Source organism: Grammomys surdaster, unplaced genomic scaffold (genome assembly GCF_004785775.1).
Source record: "Grammomys surdaster isolate TR1022 unplaced genomic scaffold, NIH_TR_1.0 66, whole genome shotgun sequence".
Classification (NCBI taxonomy): Eukaryota; Metazoa; Chordata; class Mammalia; order Rodentia; family Muridae; genus Grammomys; species Grammomys surdaster.
In genome coordinates this window covers 998879-1019924 of record NW_021604568.1, presented here as the reverse complement: position 1 = coordinate 1019924, position 21046 = coordinate 998879, and the positions used below count along the sequence as shown (strand labels likewise).

The following is a 21046-nucleotide window of genomic DNA, read 5'->3' as shown; positions in this document are numbered from 1 at the left end:
GGGCCTATGTGGACATGTCGCCAAAGTAGAATGACCTAGCATCCTAGAAGCCATTTCTGTGTTCTACACCATCTGTGCTCAAGATGCCAGGTGCTGGACATGGCTATCTAGAACATTGCTTGTCCTTAGAGAAGGAACCTGTAGAACGGGGGAGTTGTTCACAGGGAAGGGCAGCAGATACTGCCAGCAATAGTGTAAGTGATGGCATTGTGACTTTTTGTTTATATTCTGGGGACAGAAGAAGACAGAAAGAGCCATCTCTACCTGATGGATTTCCCATAGCTGCCTGAGGCTAGGGTGAGAAGAACTCTATAGGCCAAGCCTCTGGGTTCCCACAGTGGTTGGCCCAGATACTATGGCTTTAATACAATGATCTCCGAGACTCCAGGAGAAATTTGATTGTCAGCTCTGTCTTTCCTAGGATTTGCTCCCTGCATCTGACAACTTCTGGAGGGTTAGTTACCAACCCCCCTTTTCTGACCTACAGGCTTAGTTGATCCACTGTGTTTTCTCTTGCTAGCTGTCTTCTGGGGAGATATTGCCTTGGATGAGGATGATCTCAAGTTATTTCACATCGACAAGGCTGAAGACTGGACCAAGACACCCATGGAAAAAATGGGACACGACACTGGCAAGTATTGGCCCCCTCGTCTGCTTGGGTCCCAGTGGGCTGCTTGAGGGCTCCATTAGGAATCTTTGATATCTTTCACCTGTATGTCTAGAGACCTATGTGGATGACCTAGAAGGACCACACTACTTCCTCCGATGAAGGCATAGATCTGGGACATTAAACTTAGCCCCCCCTCACTTTCTCTCTCTCCTCTCTCTCTGTATATGTATATGTGTATATGTAGCATCTACTTGTTCACATTTGTGCATGTATGTGCAAGTGTGTGGAGGTCAGAGGTCAAGGTCAGGTGCCTACCTAGCTCTTTCTCCACCTTTTGTAAGGTATAGTCTCTCACTGAACCTGGGGCTCGTCAGTTTGGCTAGGTTGGCTGGCCCAGGAGTATGTGCCTCTCCTTGAGCCTTGCTCCCAGCATTGTGCTACCACACCTAGCTTTCTAACGTGAATGCTAATCATTCCGATCTTCATGATGTACAACAGGTACTTTGTCAACAGAACCATTGTCCTAGCTCAAACTTAGTTAATCCTTCTAAGAAAATCTCTAGTATCCTCTGTTGGAGGGTTCAACCTGGAGCCTAGTGTTGGTTCTTAAGACTCTAGCTTGAGATTTTGTTTGTCCCAGATGGGAGAGAATTGCTAAGTGAGATGAATTTAAATGATCTCTGACAACACTGTCAATGGTAATGACCAGGCTAAAATGAGATATTTGCCCATGGAAAATCATGCACTTGTTTGATTGACAACCAGGCAAGTCCTTATGTTGTCTGGGCCAGGAGAACCACCCAGTTTTCATTATGTGGCTACTTTCTTCTTTCTCTCTTGGATGCCAACCTTGAGATGAGGCTGGTCCCCTGCGTGCTCCTCACCCCCTATCCTCCACACACTAGACTCAAGTGTCCTTAGCTTTGTAGCCTCCTGGTCCTTAGAAGTAGTGCAGGGCACTGCGTATGGGATTGGGAATCCTCATGTGGTGGATGGTAACTTGTTATTTGATGACTGAGGCTCACAGCATCCTGCTGTCTGTGAACCTTTTCCTCACACATCCTTCCTTCTCTTGAAACAATTTAAGCTTCATCCTGGGCCAGATTCAGTGCTGATGAGAGAAACAGAAAACAGTCTGACCTTTGCCTTCATGGAGACCCTCAGAGCAGGCAGATGGGTGTAGATCTGGTTCCATGTCCCTGTCTGTGAAACAGGGGTGAAATTCAGACTCATTCCATAGAGGTTTCGAAGCTGATGACAAAGGAAATAGTCAGTAACCTGCCATGTGCCTGGCAATGGTAACATACCAGTGCCTGGCATGTAAGATCTCAAGAAATGGTGAGTTGTAGTAAATTAAGAACAGTGGGAAGAGACAAGAGTGGAGGAGTCTTGGGGCATCATATAAATGGCACCCTCATCTTGTGTTGTAAAGGAGAATTAGGAGCCCTGAGTGAGAGAGGAGACTTCAGGTGAAGAGGAAGACAGGTACATAGTTAGGAAACACAAGAGGGGGTCTGTATGGAACAGAGGTAAGTTGTGATCACCAGAGGATAGCCCTTTGGCAGACTTCTTTAGGTAAATATCTGGAGAGGATAGCTAGGGCAGATGAGAAACAAAGCTTTATTGTCTACCCTAGTGAGCCTGAGCTCAACCTGTGTACAGCAGGAGTCCTCTCTGAAGGGTCTCAATAAGACTATATATAGCTTGCTAAGTATGGACTTGGCCATTCCTTGGTGGAGAGGCCCAGTCTTCTCCTTCCCGTAGCTTATTAGTTGCTCTGAGGATGCTGAGTCCTAGCTGAGGATGTAAACAGCTGGTCACATTGATTGCTAGTAGTGATGTCATGGGTGTATCCCTAATGATGTACGTGGTGATGTTAGGAATATTCCTGAAAACCAGAGAGAGGAGGATGAGATGTGTCCAGAGTCAGAGGCTCCAAGGTTATCTGAGGAGAATGAGCGGCTGGTGGGATTGTCTACAAAGCTCCCCACAGAGGGTGTCAGATGAACAGCCAGTGTTGTCAGTAGGTCATGGAGCCATTGCTAGTGTCTGGGAACACATCAGACTTCCTCTGTGGTGTCTGAGTCTATGAACAACATTAAAATTTGTGTGGCCTTTTCTATATGGCTTGAGAAACTGACTAGGGGTTCAAATGAAGAATTGAATTTGTTTTTAATAACAGCATATCCACTGCTTCAGCTGTACTCCAGAGTAACAGGCCATCTCTTCATGAATTATCACAACTTCTATTCATCCTCTTCCTCAGCCCCTCCCAGGGGTCTGGAGAAGATGATCTAAGGAATTTGTGCTTAAGGTGGTTCTTAAGCCTCATTCACAGCATTTCTTCAAATTACTGAACACTGAATATCTTGCACACTCATTGCGATGAACTTCACACTATGATGTCCATGTGGTACGTTTCAGACCCCAAAGTCTCTCCCTCACAGTCAGTGCTCATCCCAGGATCATCACTAATCTGACCCTCATCAGCATCACCCTGCTTTGCCTGTGCAGGCCACACCCCGCTTAAGCATTCTTCTGTATCTTGTATTAGCCCGCACTACTACAAAACACACCCATAAGGTTGTGAAATAGCTTATCCCTATTCAGGGCTGTGAACTGTTCTGCTACATCTTCTGTTGACAGACGTTTGGGCAGCTCAGGGTCTCCTGCTATATATTAATGTGATAATAGCAGAATAGATTGCCTTAAGCCCCCATTGCCCCTTGGCAAGCTGCCCTGGGTGGAATGGTAGGGTACTGGATTCAAGTTGATATTATCAAATCAATTACCAAAGTGGTTGTGCCAATTCACACTCCAGACGGGAACACACTTCCTTAGAAAGCAGGAGTGGTACCCATGCAGAGTCTGCTATCAGTTTTGGATCTTGAGCTCCTTAACGTGGGTCTCCTACACCCTCTGGCTCACACAACAGGCCCATGTGCCATCAGGAATTCACAGGGTTTCCCCATCCGCTCTCTTTCACTGGTCCTGGGGCACTTGCTATGGCATAGCAGTTGTGAGGGAAAGGCTCCAGAGAGACTAGGCAGTGGTCAGACACAGTAGCATGCATAGCTGCTAGAGAGGCCCCTTCACGGAAGGTTACTAAGGATGCTGTGGGCAAGGGATGTCCAGTGGTTCACCAGTTGCAGAATGCTTGCTCAGGATAGATGTGGAACTGGCATGTCTCTCTGTTCTGTCCTTATCTTGTGAGCTAACAGAGGACAGCTCCCACATCACATTCAGCTTTGAACTCCCCAGAGGCAGGCCAGCGCCTTGGACCTAGAAGGTGCTGACCAGTGTTGGGACAAGAAGACAGTGGTAACAGAAGCTGCAGACCCTGGCCTTCTCCAGGTCACGGGTGCCAATGGCGCTTTGGCCTCAGAAAGATGCTATGAGCACTGATCACAGTCACAGGCTTGTACTATTTGGGCTGAATCCCAGAGGCGAGCCTCAGGTTTTTTATCTGCCAAATGAGAATAGAAATAATTCTTACCTCAGAGTAAGATGATGAGGTCGTAGGAAAAAATAAATGTGAGGTGTCTGGCACCTGATAAATGTTCAATAAGTGTTGATTCTTCTTCATATTTGCAGAGAGAAGATTGATGTAGTAAAGGATTAGAATTTAGACCAGGGGAAATTGCCACGTATGGCAGGACTTGGGGGGTAGGACATGGTGGCTGGACACCAAGGCTCTGAATATACCAGTGATGTCTCCTCCTTTCTCAGCTTAGTGCAGGTTTTTTTCTTCCGTGTGTTTTTGTGGCAAGGTGAATTTTTATCCCAATTACTTTTCTCCGAGGGTCAATTGTATTTTGTAACTATCTAGAATAGTTATTTTACTTTCAGGTTGGGAATATTTTTTATTGATTTTGTTGATTAAACTAATACTGCTTGATTTTTTTTTTAAAGTGCAAACGATCGTAAGTGGAAAAGGAAAATCCTGTTATCTCAGCCCCAGGGATCACTGGCACTACTTGCTGGATATCTTTTTGTCTTGATGTACCATGGCCTTGTATACACACACACACACACACACACACACACACCTTTTAAACATAAAGATTTTACTTCTGGAATGTGCTGGTATAGTCTACATGTTTGGTAACATCGATGTGAAGACTGTTTCCCTTTTAATTTAATTTTTAAATGGTGTTTCTGGGGTGAAGATTGTACATAGATATTTAAGCTTTTTCTGGGTTAAAAAAAATAAATTTAAAGGAGCCATTCCTTAACCCAGTCTCGCTAGCTCAAATGCGGGAAAGGATGCAGTCTTTATGATAGCTCACCTAGTCTCTACACTTTGATAAATGCAGTTCCCTCCCTTGGAGGCTGAGAAGAGAGCTCCATCAGGAGAGAGCTGGAGTCCCTGCATGGGGCAATAGGGAAAAGGCTGTCACTGCAGGGCAGCCCACAGGCCACTTCCCTGGCTTTACCCTGTGCAGATGGAGCTACTCTCCAGGCTTCAGAACAGAGGGACATCAATTGCTTCTAAGGGGGGCCATCCAGCCTCTTTGTCCAGAGGTGTCATGGAGGTGCTAACGTTCTGACTTCACTCAGTGGCAGCATCCCAGCTCCCAGCTTGCTGCATCCTTCCCTGGCCATCCCCAGCCATTTTGTCATCAGGAAGGAATGGAGAATGGTTGGATCATGAGGAGCCATGCTCTTGTTTAGAGCCCATTCGGTGTTCTGCATGGACACAGAAGCTATGGAAGGCTTCAGGGCTCCCAGTAGGGACTTCCATCGCTGTTCACTTAGGCCACAGGTTTGAGCTGAGTCCTAATGTGCTTCCCTGTCTCTGCTCTCTCCCTCCTCATCTTGCTTCCAGATCATCTCCCTGGCCACTGTATCATTTTGTACTGTTTGGAGTAGTGTTCCTCCCATTCATGTCTAATAGAACTCCAGAAAGTGACCCATCGAAGAGGAACTTTGTAGATCTAGTTAGTTAAGAAGCGTAGGATGAGATCCTCTTGCTTTAGAGTGGACCCTTAAATTCAGTGACCAGAGTCTTCACAAGAGGAGGAGAGGATGCAGGACACAGAAGGAAGACACGCAGGGATGGAGGCAGACCCTGGAGGGATGGGGATGCTGCCACAGGCAGAACACAACCCTGCTCCTTAGACCCCTTCAGATGTTCCCATTGCTTATCTGAAAGCTTCCCAATCCACAGGCTACAAAGACAGGCTCCCTTACCCTTCTGTCCTGTGTCCAACCCAATGACATCGTGTCTGTCCACACCCTGAGCTTCCTTCCGTCCAGCCTTCTGTTCCAGCGATTCACTCTGCTCTAAGTCCCCATTCTACAGACAAAGAAATGAAGACCAGAGAAGGCTGGTGACTCATGCTTAGTTCTGCCACTGGGTGCCTTTGTGACACCTCTTTATTTGGCACAACTGCCAGCGGCAGCATGCCACCTGAATGATACCACTGTTGAGATAGAGGCATTTGAGTGTGTCATGGAAAGAGGGCTGGCTTCTCCGCTTTTGGATGGTCTCATTCCCCAGCCCTGGGAGCTAGCTGACCAGCGGATGTGGCGGTGGCATTTGGATGTGTGTGGGGCCAGGAGGCAAGAGCTATCCTTCAGGGAGAGTCCTTCTGTACGCTTTTGATTTGCTGGGAGAAGAAAGGAGCTTTGGGCAGGCATGGGCCTAGCTGCTCTGTGAATGGAGCTCTTGAATTAACATTGTGGAGTTTCCTAAAGCTGCTAATCGGATTAGCTGTGTAGTGAAGGAAGTACTTAGCGGGAGACACACACACAAGCACACACACTTTCCAACCCTCTTGCTTCTCTTCTGTATGCCTGGCAGGACCTGGTTGCCCTGTTTCTGAGTCTGAGTTTCCTCTTAACAACACAAGCTGGGCAGAAGCCTGTGTGGTCAACAGGCTGCATTTTTTGTCTGTTTGTTTGTTTGTTTGTTTGTTTGTTTCTTCTTTCCCCGAAGGGCTGAGGAGGCTTGAACATTTCCGTCTTTGCAAATGTACTTTGAGAGAAAGTTCTGTCTTGCGGTTATCTCTGTTGGGATAATGGATCTGAGTTCTTGATCTCTATAATAAGAACTCTGAAAGGGGAAGCAGTTTTAATTACTTATTGGCACTGATGGAAACTGATGTTTCCTGCCGTGTCCATTCTGAGCCACTGGGCTGTGTCCATCCCCATTGAAGAGGCCAAGCTAGCCTCCTCTTACTTCCTTAGCTCCTGCCATCTGTGCAGAGCATCTGCAGAACCCCAGAAGTTTGGCTTCTGGGCTCAAAGTAAATAAATGAGCAGAGGTGAGTCTAAGACATAGCAGCTTGTATCCTCTCTCTGGGTGTCATCTTTGAGTCATAAAGTCTTCACCCATCATCCCTTTGGCTTCTAGATTGCTACTCCTGATCCTGACCACAACCTGGGGTGGCAGAGGGTACCCTCATTTACCATGTTGCCATTGTAATAGAAAAGCCAGTGGAACCATATCCTCATTTATTTCAAGACCATTTAAACTCTGATGTTTCAAACTACAGGAGAGCTGTGACAAAAGACAGGCATCAGAGACTACTGTGTACCTGAGAGGCATGTAGGTATCTGAATCAGATACTCTAATTCAGGGTTTCTGGCCTATGTTTTCCAGGAAGGGAGGATCTGAAAACAGACTCGGTATATATGTGTTCTCTAACACATTTTTAACCTCAGAGTCCTTGAGGGAATTAGAGGATGGAGTGATTTTAAGCAGGTGACCCATAGACAGACTATGAGTTGTGAATATCCACACCCATGGTGAGACATTCTCCAGCCTATTTACACGAGTTCTGCATTTTACCAATTCTTTTCATTGAGGTGGGAGGGCCCCTAGATAACACAGGTCCAGGTGAAAGGTGGGTAAGTGGGTGATTCCTGTGGTGTTCTGTGGAGGATCCACGTCCTAAGTATAGGAATGCTGGTCTGACCTCTTGCTAGGGCAGTGCCCAGGATTCAGATCTGTCTGCTCACACACAAGAAACTGCCAGGTGCCATCTTGGACACATCTGGCTGTTGGAGATCTGTGTTGCTGGTACCTCTGGCTTGGGAAGCTAGAGAGGGTCAGAGGGCTTAGGGAACTTTTCTCATCCACATCCCTCCCACTGGTTCCTTAGGAGCTGGGTGGGGAGGGGATGAATAACAGGTTTGGTGACTTTTATTTTTACAATATGTTGCACTTGACATATTGACTTTTAGGGGAGTCTGATGAACATCAATGAATAGTTCTCTGAGAAAAAGGCACGCACGCGCGCACACACACACACACACACACACACACACACACAAACGTTTGTTTGGAATTTCAAGGAGTTTAAACACTATTGATCTTTAAGTTGTAAGATTGTGGCCTGCATCCTTCCATTTCTGGGTGCTTTCGTACCCTTGAAGCTGTTCACTTGGGCTCTGACCTTGTGGATTTGTGCTGTGGATGGGTGTTCATAAGAGCTGGGCAGGCTCAAGTTTGCATCCCTGGCTCTGTATTGATTAGCTGTGGCTTTAGACTAACTCATTTCCTATTTATTAGATGGGACACTTAATGTGTCATCGTCTGTACTCCAATTCTTACCTCATGGGAGAATCAAGTAAGTGTAGTTAGTGGAGACATTATCCCAGAGTGTCACAAAAACCCTGTAGTATCCCCTTCAGTTGACATTTTGCTGTTTTCTTATCTCCTAGTCTTTCTGGTCCTTATCTGTGTCCCAGACCTTGGGCTTCCCAGGAATTCCTTGCAATGCCCTGCCATGACTCAGTGTGAACACTAGAGTCAGGTCCATAGCAACACGTGTGGGCAGGTTCTTGGATTTGGTCCAACTAACATGTAGGAAATCTGTTAGCCCCCAAGATAATGATGTCTCTTGTTATCTCAGGTTGAATTTTAAGGTCTATACTTTATTGCTTCTAGAGACAGCCTCAAGTGTTGTCCCCAATCTGTCCCCTTGAGCTGCTAAACGCTCAGTCCCTCCATTACCATCCTCAAAGATGTGAGTTCTGCAGGCATGTGGGAGAGCCCTTCTCATCCTGCACACAATTCTTGCTTCCAGTCAGCATCCTCTTGTGTTTAGCTTACGTCTTTCCATTGTCGGACCTCAACAGTACTGACTCATTTAGTTTGGTCTTGACCTTCCTTAGTGCCAGTATCAGGCTGGGTGTATAAATGATGCCACTTGTGGACTATAGATTCTATACACTGATTGAACCCAACCAGGGTCTCAGAACTGCATAGTGGCCTTCCTGGCTCGCCCCAACCTCCCCCCCCTTCCACAGAGGCCATTAGGGTTAGGCTTTTATGCTTGACTGTGTGTGCTGTCTAAAGGCCCTAGGAGTAAGTACGAGTTCAGAGAATGGACTCACCCTCGGAATGGTAGTCTAGGGCTGGGCAGATCCACGATACCTTCATGGACTATCTGAAAATGATGCCCATTAGTCACATGGGCAGCAGCTTATCTCACTGGTCCCTTCCTACAGATGGAAAACATGGTCCTCAGGACATCTCTGAGACAGAGAGAGCATCTAAGTTTCTACCCATGGCTTCAGCCTTTCCTCTCATGGTCAGCCTGCTCTCCCAGGAGACTTCTCTTGGAGTTCCACAGCATGGAACTTGATCTTCATGTGCTGTCCTCCACACCCTGCCCTGGGCGCTGTCACGCAGCTCTGCTGTCTCTCTGATGTCATGGTTCACATTGCTCTCCCTTTCCTCCCGTCTTTCATATAAGGAATACTCACTGGGGAGGCCTCTGTACTCAGTACCAAGACACAGCTGTGACCATGCTTTTTCCACCACGAAGTGAGCTGAAGTGACAAGTGATTGACAAGTGATTGTCAGAAGCTTCCCTTACCATAGCTGCCACTCACCTCCCCTAAGACTGCTTTCCAGGCAGGGATAAGTGTGGGCCCAGCCTGGGAGTACAGGGACCCAGGCAGGCAGGACTAGGAAGACCCTTAGTAGACTTTCTAGTTCCATGCTGGTAGCTGTAAAGAACAGGGCAGGTCAGACCCTGGTCCTTATGGAAAGTGGGGGTTGGAGAGATCATAGGAAAGTGCTAGCCCAAGAGAATATGACAGGGACAAGAGTCAAAACTAAAGCAAAAGTCCACAAATCAAAATCAGGGGTTGAGGTAAGAGCTACTCCTAAAGCCCCTAATGAGGTCAGAATACCCCAGAGCCTGTACTGAGCTGGGGCTGGTGGTCAGCAGGCACAGGGACCGGAACTCCAGCATTAGAACCACCGAGGCTTGGCCTTGTCTCTACCCAGGAAGTCTTTTATTTGGTGAGATGGTTTGAAATGATAAAGAGGCATTTGATAAAGTGCACATCTGCTCTCTGCAAAGGAAGGAAGGAAGGATGCAACATAAGGATTCTATCATCTCTTCCTCTGGGGCCTCAGTCAAGGCTGACTTACACCTTGGACAGCAGCCAGCGCTCACTGAGAATTTCAAGTTTTGGGGAAAGCAAGCTCACCTCACTGGAGCCTCAGTGGGTGCTGAGCCACGCAGGCAGGTACTCTCAATCTATCCAGGGAGTCGCTGCTATCAAGGGCCATGAGTCTTGGCGTTTGAATCAGAAGCAGAAGATTAGCTTGTGACGCTGTGACAAGCAAGTTGGTAATGACTGACAGTCTAGTCAACCTGTTTCCCAGGTGTGAGATACAGAATCCACTCAAGGTAGCTCTGAAGAAAGAGTTTGTTCTGAGAAGATATGGATGGTTGATTAATAATCAATGGATGATAGATATATGAGGGATAGAGAGATGGCTCAGTGAATAAAATTCTTGCTGTGTCAACACGAGGACCTGAGTTCAGATTCCCCAGAATGCACATGGAACCAGGAGTGGTCGTGTACATCTGTCATCCCAGAACTTCTACTGTGAGAAGGGGGGGAGTGAGGAAGTGTGGGGGATGGGTCAGGACAATCCCCTGAGGATCACTGGAAAGCTAGCCTAGAATATGCAGCAGTGACCAACCAAGAGACTTGTCTCAAATAAGCTGGAAGGAGATGACCTACAGCAGAGGTTGTCCTCTGACCTCTACAGATGTGCTGGGACATGTAAGTGTCTTCATTCACACGCATATGCTACTCATATACATAATCATATATACACTTTATATGCACCCATGATGCAAATGCATACACAGAAGATAAGAGACAATTAATAGGTAATCAATAGGTGGGAGAGGGAAAAGGGAAAGGGAGAGAGGGAAGGGCTTGAGTGGTTGAAACAGAGGAATAAGGCTGATTTCATTTTTGAGGGACCTCAAATGCCCTTTGTCCTTGCACTTGCTCGGATATGGCCACCACATGAAACTTAAGTGTCTCCTACCATGGAACCTACCTGTGTAGGGGTTCTGTGAAACTGCTGAAATTTATGGGTGTTACCAAGATAATTACAGAAAGACTCGGTGTAGGCTGACAACAGGGCTGGGGACTTAGATATAGATACTGAAAACGGTGTGGTCCCATGTCTGTGGGCTAAACCAATGGATGCAGCAGTCTCTGGGGTTGGAGGAGGAAACAGGGACCCCCCTGCAGAGGCTTATCTTCCTTTGGGGTTAACCTGTCCTTTAGGGCCAAGCCTCAACATCCAGCCTAATGGGATATCAGTTGCATTGTCATTTTCCATGGAAAAATATGAGTTCCCATCAGCCATCTTAACACATTGAGTTTGGAACCATCATTCAGGAGAGTTGTTTCATGTGACTTTGAGCATCGGAAAGATTGTGCCTCAAACACTATTATTTGGTTTTCCTTAGTCTGATTCTATCTTTCCTCTCCTTTAACTGTGGATGTGCTTTGTTTGTACTGATGGTATTCTTAATTTAAGTAGTAGCAGATTTCTAAAGCATTATAAAATGAAATGACCCCGCTAAAGGTACTTTATTAATGTAGTCCCCTAATAGATATGCCCAGATCAGTGGACTAGCTAGGAAAAAAATTCTCTCTGACCAAAAAGAATGCTAATGTAAGTCCTTTTTGTAAAAATGAAGGATTATTCCTTATTTTTTTTGTTTGGTTTTGTATAGAGTCTAACTGTGTAGCTAGACTGGTCTCTAACTTGCCATCCCCCTGACTCAGTACTAGGATTCCAGGTACCACCATGCTCTGCCTTTCTGAAACTTTCTCAGTTGGTATTTCTTGTCTCACTTCAGTGTGGTCCTGGGAGTCTGAGTCTTTGTCTCTGCCTCTCTCAAGTTAGTTGGTCCTTGTGACCAGTGGAAACTGCCCACTGGGGTACATACACCTGCTGATCTAGCGTGTTCTTCTGGGCACAATGACAAGCGAAACAAGCTTTTGACAAAATCAGTGTCACAACCTTGGAGTTCCCTGTGACAGAGCAGGCTTCAAGGACAGCTGAGGTTTTTATCTGCGTAATGGTTAGATAGACTTCTCCTGAGAGCCAGGAATTGGGGGGTTTTGTTGCTGTTTTGATTTGATTTTTGTTTTTTGTTTGTTTTGTTTTTTGTTGTTACTGTTTTTATTCTGGTAAGCTTCTTGAACACTGTGAGGACTGGACATGTGGCTTCTGCTGCTCATGGTGCAGACTAGGTCACAGTAATATCTTTGGTTTGCCTTCATCTGATGCTTTGTGGAACTTCAGAACAATCTGTTTAAATTTCATCCAGTAGAGCACCTTATAAAAACTTCCCAGAGGGCTCCCAGAGGTCAGGAGCATGTGACTGTGGGATAGCTTTGTTCCTTCTTAGAAAACTACATCAATGAGCTAGACAGAAAAGCCAAAGAAAGCCCAGACTGCTTCTCACAAAGGGACAGGAACTAACCTCCTGAGATTGAGTGATCTGGGACACTGCTTTGGGTTGTGACTGGGTCTGCTGGTGTGAGTCTGGGATGAGGCTTTCGGCCCGCTTACTCCAGGACGATGCTCTGGATGACGTGGACCAATCTCTGGTTTTTAAAGGACTCCCTATACCAAGGTTGGTACGCCATCATTTCCGTGGTTTCCAAGGAGATCCAGAGAGAAGATGATAACATTGCTGTCAGGCAGTCACACAATGATCTGGCCATCTTGTCTTTCTAGTCCTCTTTAAGATGCTTGCTTGACTACAGATATCCGGGAGATTTGCTTCTATGCCCTGTGCTCTCCAACACCCTTTCATTCCCAGGCCTCAGTGATGATAGCCCAGGGCCTTGCTTCCGGGCTGTCCTTAACATTGCCTACAGGCATGACTGTCCCCTCCACCCTCCAGCCCAGAGGTCCCAAGCTGTCAGCCCCCCAGCCAAATCTGGTCTGCAGATGTGTGTTGTTTGTTCTGTAGTGCTTACATTTTTAAAATTTACTGCCAACATTTGAAAATCAGATTTCTCATGGAAACCCGGAGCTCTGGCTTGTCTTGTAGAGCTGGAAGATACAGTCACACCAGCCCAGAGGCCACATGGCAACAATCAGTGGGTTGCGTAATGGGACTGAACTCAGCAGGGCCAGGTTCTCTGCGAGTTGCCACAGTCCCATCATTTCAGAGTCCTCTTTTGACACCTGTGTCACCGGCCAGGTCCCTGGCCTTACTCAGTTGAGCTTGCACAGTGACCCAGCAAGGAAGAGGCACAATCTTGGGCCCTAATACAAGTCCTATAATGCTGGTCAAGGTCCCTTCTCTCTTCTTCCTTAAGATACGCTCCTAGAACTTCAGGTATTACCTGGATGGCTGAGAAAAGGTCTTAATCTGGGGCCTCTTTACTTCCTTCTGTTGATTATTCAGTCTTGGGCACCTGCTGGTAATATAGCATGCTACCTCCTGAGCTCCGGATGACAATAGGGGCACAGGAAATGCAGGTGGAGAAGACACATTCAGTAGTTTGCCTGAAGGGCTTGTGGCCCTGCATACAAGTTGGCATCAGACTAGGCTCTTCTTGTCTCAGTGAATCCATGGGAAAGTGACTGTGAGTATACATCAATGTCTCTGCAACACTTCTCCGACATGCCAGTACCCAGAGCATCACTTATGGTAACCTCTACCTTCTGATGTCCCCGTCTCTGTTTCTCTCCTTCTCTGTCTGTCTTTCTGCCTGCCTGTCTGCCTGTCTGCCTCTCTCTTGTGTGCATGCGCACTATGTAGTCTAGGATGGTCTTGAGAAGCTCCTGGCTAAGAGATGGCTTCGGTCTGTTTTCTTTCTCGAATTCTTTGCTTTCCCGAACTCTTGCTACTCTTTCTGTGATTTAGCACGTGGAACTTGCCCTTTGAGATGTCTGCAATCTTTATTGGGCATCTCTGCAAAGAGCATGGGATAAAATTTTCTACAGCTTTTCCTGAAGCTCTGGCTGGGCAGTAGGACGTCCTAGTCCCTGTCTGTTCATAGTCCTTTCTGCTCCTCCAAGTTCAAGCTCACGGTTCAGTTTAGTATTTAATCCCAGCCAGTATGCGCATTGGCTTGGGTGTATATTTGTTTGCATTCTGTCCGTGCAGGAACATTTTCTATTTCTGTATTTAAACATGCATTATGGATGTGTCTTCACTTGAAAGCAGACAGTATAGATGTTACAGGACAAGACTGGGCACTGCCCATAGGCTGATGTTTCAGCATCTATCTCCCGGGAAACTTTACTCATTGGATATATTATCTAGTGGCCATTGGCTGACCACTCTAGGTGGCCTGTGCATGTGAGCAGTATATCATATCCACTACTGTTACCACCATGCAGGTGCAGGACAGCCTGAGCTGTCACGCTCTAGAAGCTTCTGTTGAGAAGGTGTCCGTCTGGCCCGTTCCCTGTTCCCACCACACAGCTCTGAGCTCCCCCAGCTCCCAAGAGAGTGATCAGGATCTTCTCTTCCTTCCTTTGGGGCTTCTGTGTTCTTATGTTTTCTAATTGCCTCCTGTCCCCCGGGTCAGCTCCCACAGGGTGGGTAGCTGTATTCTATGTATCGCTTTTAGATCATTTGGAGTCTCTGTGCTTCTTGCTGGTGATTTGGCCATTTAATGTGGTACCCAGTCATGGTACTGAAGGTCTGCCAACATCTCCTGGTCCCAAGAAGGTTGCAATGGGCCTTGTAGAGGTACTCAGGCGAGGCACTAAGGACCAAGTTACACAATCACTAGCTGAGAAGTCAGTGATGGTGAATGTGTACGAAATAGTAAATAAAGTATCTCTGAGCAGAAACACACACGGGATTACAGTCACTAGTGGTTGAAAACTCAAACAGGATAGCACAAAAAATACTTCGTGCTGTGTTATATGTAGCTGGCAGTGACATGCTATGCACAAGACAGTCTTTCACTTCCCTAGGAATTGGACTAAGGACTCACTACCTTAGCACTCACAGCCATGCTAAGGAACATCATTGCTAGTGATGAAGGTGGACTAGATCTTCTTTCTGAAGACCAAGCAGCACCTAACAACACATTCCACGTTGCCCCGATGTTCCCTCCTCGTCTGCTAGACCACCAAGGAGAAATGAGGCAGGGGCTGAACTCAAGCACTCGCTGATGTCCAAGCAGCAGCTGGTGTCTGTAGACCATGCCTCACTGAGCCTCGCTTTCAGCTAACCTGGGGTGGGGGGTTGGAAGGGGACAAGGATGCTTTTGCCCCAGATGCATTGTTGTGATGACACGTGTAAATAGTGCTCAATCTGATCCAGTCTACTTGAGCTGGACGCATTTGTATGCTTGTATGTTTGTGTATGTGTATGGTTTATCTGTGTGGGTATGTATATATGCATGTGTTTTCATGTTTGTATATGCACCACCATGCGTGTACAGGTACCCACAGAGACCAGGGCGTTGGATCCTCTTGAACTGGAGCTACAGGTTATCGGGAGCTGCTTGGCATGGTTGCTTGGAACTGAACATTGGTCTTCCACAAGAGCAACAAGTGGCCTTAGCCACTGAGATGGCTTTCAGGTGTGTCCAGGGGCACACACTTGCTGAGCATGTGCTGTAACTACAATGTGGTTGGAGGGACCCAAGCTGTTCTCTTGGTCCTCAAGGGGTAGGACAGCTTTGTAGGAATGGCACACTGACAACTTACTCACAGAGAATTGTTTCATAGGCCAGGGAGGAGGACACCATCAGTGGATAGGAACACTTGATTTGTAAGTCCAAGGACCTGAGTTTTAATCCCCAGTACCCACATAAACAACCTGGTATGAGGACACAGGTAGATTCCAAGAGTTTGCTGATCATCCAGCCTGGTCAAAATGTTAAGCTCTAGTTCAATCAGAGACCCTGTTTCAAGGCAACAAGGCAGAGAGGGACAGAGGAGACACTTGATGTCTTTCTCTGACCTCCATGAGCTCAAACATAGGAGTGCATACCCCCATACTTACATATGTGAGGTACTACGGAAGCTTGTTAAGTTGTGGTTGGGCAATTGAGTGTAGAACCATGAATGGAGCATATAGAAGGGACATGACTTCCTGAAAGAGGATAAGGTGGGGGCACTGGGGAGTTTTGATTGGATGTGCAGTGGGGATGACATCACAGGAGAAAGCAAGCCCAAACACACTCACGGTGGAGGGAACTGGACTGTGAGATGGAACATCCCAGGAAGCATGGTTCAGGGTGGATAGCTGCAGGCATGAGGATGGAGAGGTGAGTTGGATAGTGGGTGGGATCAGACTGGTCTAAGGCTACCCCACTCCTGTAGCAATGCCTGGATAGTCTGAATCCTTCCCTTCCTCTTCCCATTTCAACCTGCTTTTCCTTCAGGCTCAACCAGTCCTTCTTAGGAAGCCTGTGGATGCTCACACATCTTCCAGCAATGCCTGCTTTAGCCTTGTGTGTTCTCAGTGTGCTGTGATTCCCTACTGCTCTCTTCCTGTCTTCCTGTCATTCATGAGATCCTAAGACTAATCTCCTCACTGCTGTCACCCTAGCCAGTCCTTGCTTCATAAATAACTCTCAGAAGCCTCCAGAAGTCAATATAAAGAACATCTTCCCAGCAAAGGACCATGAAGAAGTAGCAGTTTCCCTCTGGGGTTTCACAGAACCCAAACTGAAGAGTCATTTCTGTGAGGGAGAATGCACATTCATTTCCTCTGTCCTGCTTTCTTCCCACATTCGTTTTGCTCCATCTCAGTGAAACTACACCACCATCTCACACCCGGGGGATCAAGGCTAGCATTCTATCTGTGCATGCGGGACAGCCTTGGCTTAGGGCAAGCTAGGGTGAGTCGGGGCTGCGGGGCTGTTTGGGAAGAGCCTCTTTTGGAGGAGACAGAAGGTGGTCCCAGCAAGGTTGTAGTCTGAGTGTAGTCATAAAGATTAAGAGGTTGAGGCCTCCTGAGGCAACCTGAAAGATGACAGTGAGGCTACATCCCATACATCTTCCTGCTATGGATACATGAGATGTTAGGTCCTCTAAAAACCATTCCATGAACAAGAAAACAGCCTGGGAGATTAAGCATCTACCAAAGATCACTTAGGTCCAACCCTCTGCTGAATAACTGGATATTCCATTCTGTGCCTGCATCTTCTCCTGCCAGACCCTCCCTTTCCTGAGTCTTAAACCCCTTCTTGTCTTCCAATGCCATCCTTAGGAAGTTCTCCTGGACTTCCAGGTTGGGAGCCAGAGGTCCTTCCCCAGGTTACTCTTCTGTCTGCTCCCCAGCTGTGTCTCTCGCACACCAGGAACTGGACAATTGCGTTGCAGAACTGGCTGGAATCAAAGCAAGAGGTGGCTCCTGGCAATGGTGGGCGTGCCTTGCACAGGTCTGGAGGAGTTCTAGGGTGGTTCTGATCTCAAATGAGAGTGAAGAACCTTTCTCATACCCAGAGGGGACCATTCTCTCTTCCTGAGGAAGGACTGTCTTCATGGCTGCCTAGCCTGATCCCTGGTTTGGAGACTGAGAGTTCTGGCTGAGGCAACTATGTTCAGGCAGCCCCTGGTAGGATCCCCTGAGAAGGCAGAGAGGAGTGGACAACTTCTCTTGAGTCTTGGGTTCCATTTCTCACCTGCTTTTATTCCCCCTGCTCTCCTCCTTCTGTCCCCCTTCTTTGGAGGCCTGCCTCTGTCACATGGGGTCTTCACATCTCACAGGATTAACAAGGCTCCCTGGAGCCTCCAGAACCCGCTCTGAGATTCACCCAAGGAACACTTGTTGTGAGCATGACCGGTTATCTTCCAGCTGACCAGGGAGCAGAGATTTTCCAATCTCTTTCACTGGGACACTGGCTATTCATGATCAAGGTTGGCATCTCTAGTCCGTGGGTACAAAGGCCACCAGGAGAAGCAGGTGGCACTAGGACTGCCCTCCGGGTTCCTGCTGTGTGCCTTCAGGTAACATTAAGGTGCTTGAAGTCTCAGTTTTCAGTTAAGTGAAAGTTAGCAATAATGCCTACCTCATACAACCATGCCAAGAAGCAAATGAGAAAACACATAGTACTTAGCACACAGGAGCTTGGTACTCAGGCAAGTACCTAAAAGACCCCAACATGAGTCTATGAGTGCTAGGCTACAGTTTAAGAACCACAGAGAGAATCATGACCATTCGGTGCCATTCTTCCAGGGGTAACAGGATAAATAGACAGAACTTGGCCTCTGGGATCTTTCCTTAAGGCCTGCCTTTCCCTTTTGTTACCTGTATCTGTGTAACCTAAACATGGTTATAGACAAGCACCGTATGAAGGGGTCTTAAAGAGATACGATCCCAGTCGCAGTGACAGGCTTTTGTTTCAATGACTGTTGGTTCCCGCAAGACTTTCTCAGTCTGAACTTGAATTCGTTAACTGTTAAGGAGAACGTGAACTTTTATCTTGGCTTGTGATGCTGGTATGAAATGCTCTGCCCAGGTGGTCGGCTGTTCCATCCATTTCTACTCCTTCAGACTTCAAGAAGAGATGGAGAGTCAATGATACCAATGATGGTGGTTTCGTCGAGTGCTGGGGCTGAGGTTTGTCAGTAGAGCACTTGCCTAACATGCACAAAGCCCTGGGTTTGTCTCTAGCACCTCATCCCAAGTTATAGGAGCTGAATCAGTGAGTGCTGGCTGTGTGCCAGGTGTCATTCTGTGCACTGTGTGTATTCTCTCTCTCTCTCTCTCTCTCTCTCTCTCTCTCTCTCTCTCTCTCCCTCCCTCCCTCCCTCCCTCTCTCCCTCTCCCTCTCTTCTTCCCTCCCTCCTTCTGTCCCACTCTCTCCCTCCCTCTGTCCCTCTCTCTCTCTTTCCCTTCCACTCCCTCTCTCTCTTTCCCTCTCTCCCTCCCTCTCCCCCCTCTCAATTTACCTAACAACCCTGCAAGGAAAGATAGTTTTTGTACACTAAAAGATAGTAGATGCAGCCAAGAAGGCAAGGCCTGGCTGGGTATGATCGAAGTGGGCTGGGTAGACAAAGGTACAAAGCAGCCTGGGGGCAGGAGGAATCTGGCAGTGGGAAGCCTAAGCAAAGGGTCTGTGTTAACTCATCCTCCAGTAAGGGAACAGACACAGGCAGATACAGCAGTCAAGGAGAATGGAAACCTAATACCAAGCAAAATGGTGACTCCAGCCTGGGATCCCGGCTCTTAGGGGAGTGGTGGAGAGAGGATCGGAATCACAAGTTTGAGGCCAGCCTGGGCTATGTAGTGCATTCCATTTAAGCCTGGATTACAGAGTGTTGTCCTCTCTCTATATCCTTTCCCATGATCCTCTGCCTAGGGACAGGATCAAATTCTATCAACCTATGCTGTAACACAAATATTCTGTCTGTGAACTTAGAAAAAGCGGGTCGGGTCTTAAAAAGCCTGAGAGGGTGCTGACAGTTTCTCTCTGGATCCCACCAGTGAGATGCCTGCCCACCAAGGTGTGGACTCTTTGTTTCTTCCAGTGGTGAGAAAGAAAAGTGGGGTGGGGTGGGGTGGGGTAGAGGGGATGGGGGGTGGTCTATGGCTTTCCCATCTGCATAAACACAACCATGTTTCTTTCCCACCCAGAAAGTTTCCTTGGCAACTTGTGTGTGTCTGTGTGTGTGTGTGTGTGTGTAAGCATACTTGTACTTACATATGTGTGTAGAAGTGAAGAAAACATGTTTTTTGGCAAATATCCATTGGAATGGAGTTCTTTAAAATAATTATTTCTCTATTATAAAAGCATCATGGAGGATAAAATTTAGAAGTTACAGGAAGCATATAAGAATGTAAAGCCTGCTTCTCAATCCCCAGGCAAAGAGCTCCACGATGGTCCATGAGGCCTTTGCCAGTCATGGTTGTCCCATGTATTTTGGGCTTTTTATGAGGCTATGCTGTGTTCTATCTGAGTTATACCGGGGCATTATTTCTTAACCTGTTGGTTTGTGGTTTTTATGTTGCCTTTTAAAATCTTACAGTATTATGGTTTTCTATTTGGTGAACAGCTAAAATAGTTTAAAAGGAACAATTTGTAAATTGTTCCACTGTATCAGAGTTGGTCTTAGCACTCCCCTAGTGTGGGTAGAGATGCTACCGACTATTTTCAAGGTTGAGATGAATGACCCCTGTCCTCCTGCAGATGCATTTCTCAGTGAAGACACCTTGAAGACACAGCATTGCCTGTGTTAGAAGAAGCTGATATATCTTAGAAAATTACAGAATGCTACTGGTTTATGTTTCTCTTCCACCGGAACTGTAGCAGAATTCCTGTCATTATTCCCTCGCCAGGATTAAATCATTTCATTGACAAAATCTGGCAATGATCTTTTAACTCATTTTCCCTTTCCCTTCTGTAGCATTTGGGATTTGAAAGCTCCTTGGCACAGGCTCCCTCAAGATCACACATTGATTACCATAGTGACCGGCTTGTTTGTTCTTGGATCGACCTTTTAAAGGGGCTTTGCCTTTTCCCCTAGCGAATTATTAAAGCCCCAGTGGAGCAGTTGTGTTTTTGCTAGTTTCTGGGGGAGGTGTCCACTCACTGGGCCTTGTCTGGGCATGGCAACTTAGGCACACCTATCCAGGTGAGGGACAAAGGCATGGAGTACGGTGTTGCTTCTGGACTCTGATGGGCCAACCTTGGAATAGGAATGCAAATCCAACTACTAACTGCCTGGTTCGCAGATTACAAACCTCGGTTCTCTCTTATATAAAATGGGAACCCTTCGTCGGAGGGTTGCTATGTGTTAAATGGACCACTAGCCAAGGTGATGAGATGTCCCCAGATAATCCCTCTCAGTGCTATGCCTGACAGGGTTAGGCTGAGCTCCAATTCCAACCACAGATCCTCTGTCTTTCTTGGGACCTTGACTTGAAGTTTGGTTTTCTTTGTGACTCTGCACACAGGGACTTGAAGTTTGGGTTTCTTTGTGACTCTGCACACAGGGACTTGAAGTTTGGGTTTCTTTGTGACTCCACACACAGGTGACTCCCTCTCTTATATCCCAGCTCACAACCACTTACCATCTTTCACAAAATTTGCTTACAGTTTTTCCAAAGTTCTTAATTCCTCCCTGAAAAAAAATGAGCTTATTGTTTATGCTAATCCATTAGAATTCAGACACCATGAAGGCAGGCTCCATGGGCCTGAACCTGCATGAAGGCAGGCTCC

At 47.0% G+C, this 21046-nt stretch overlaps 1 protein-coding gene across 1 annotated transcript in view; it reads left to right on the top strand.

Annotated features, from left to right (window-relative positions):
* The window catches only part of Tll2 (tolloid like 2), a 114296-nt gene that overhangs the window by 22702 nt on the left and 70548 nt on the right, over nucleotides 1–21046 (top strand). The window contains exon 2 of the mRNA XM_028775450.1: nucleotides 521–631. Within this exon, the coding sequence (XP_028631283.1) occupies nucleotides 521–631 (111 nt within the window). The remainder of the gene's footprint in view (nucleotides 1–520; nucleotides 632–21046) is intronic.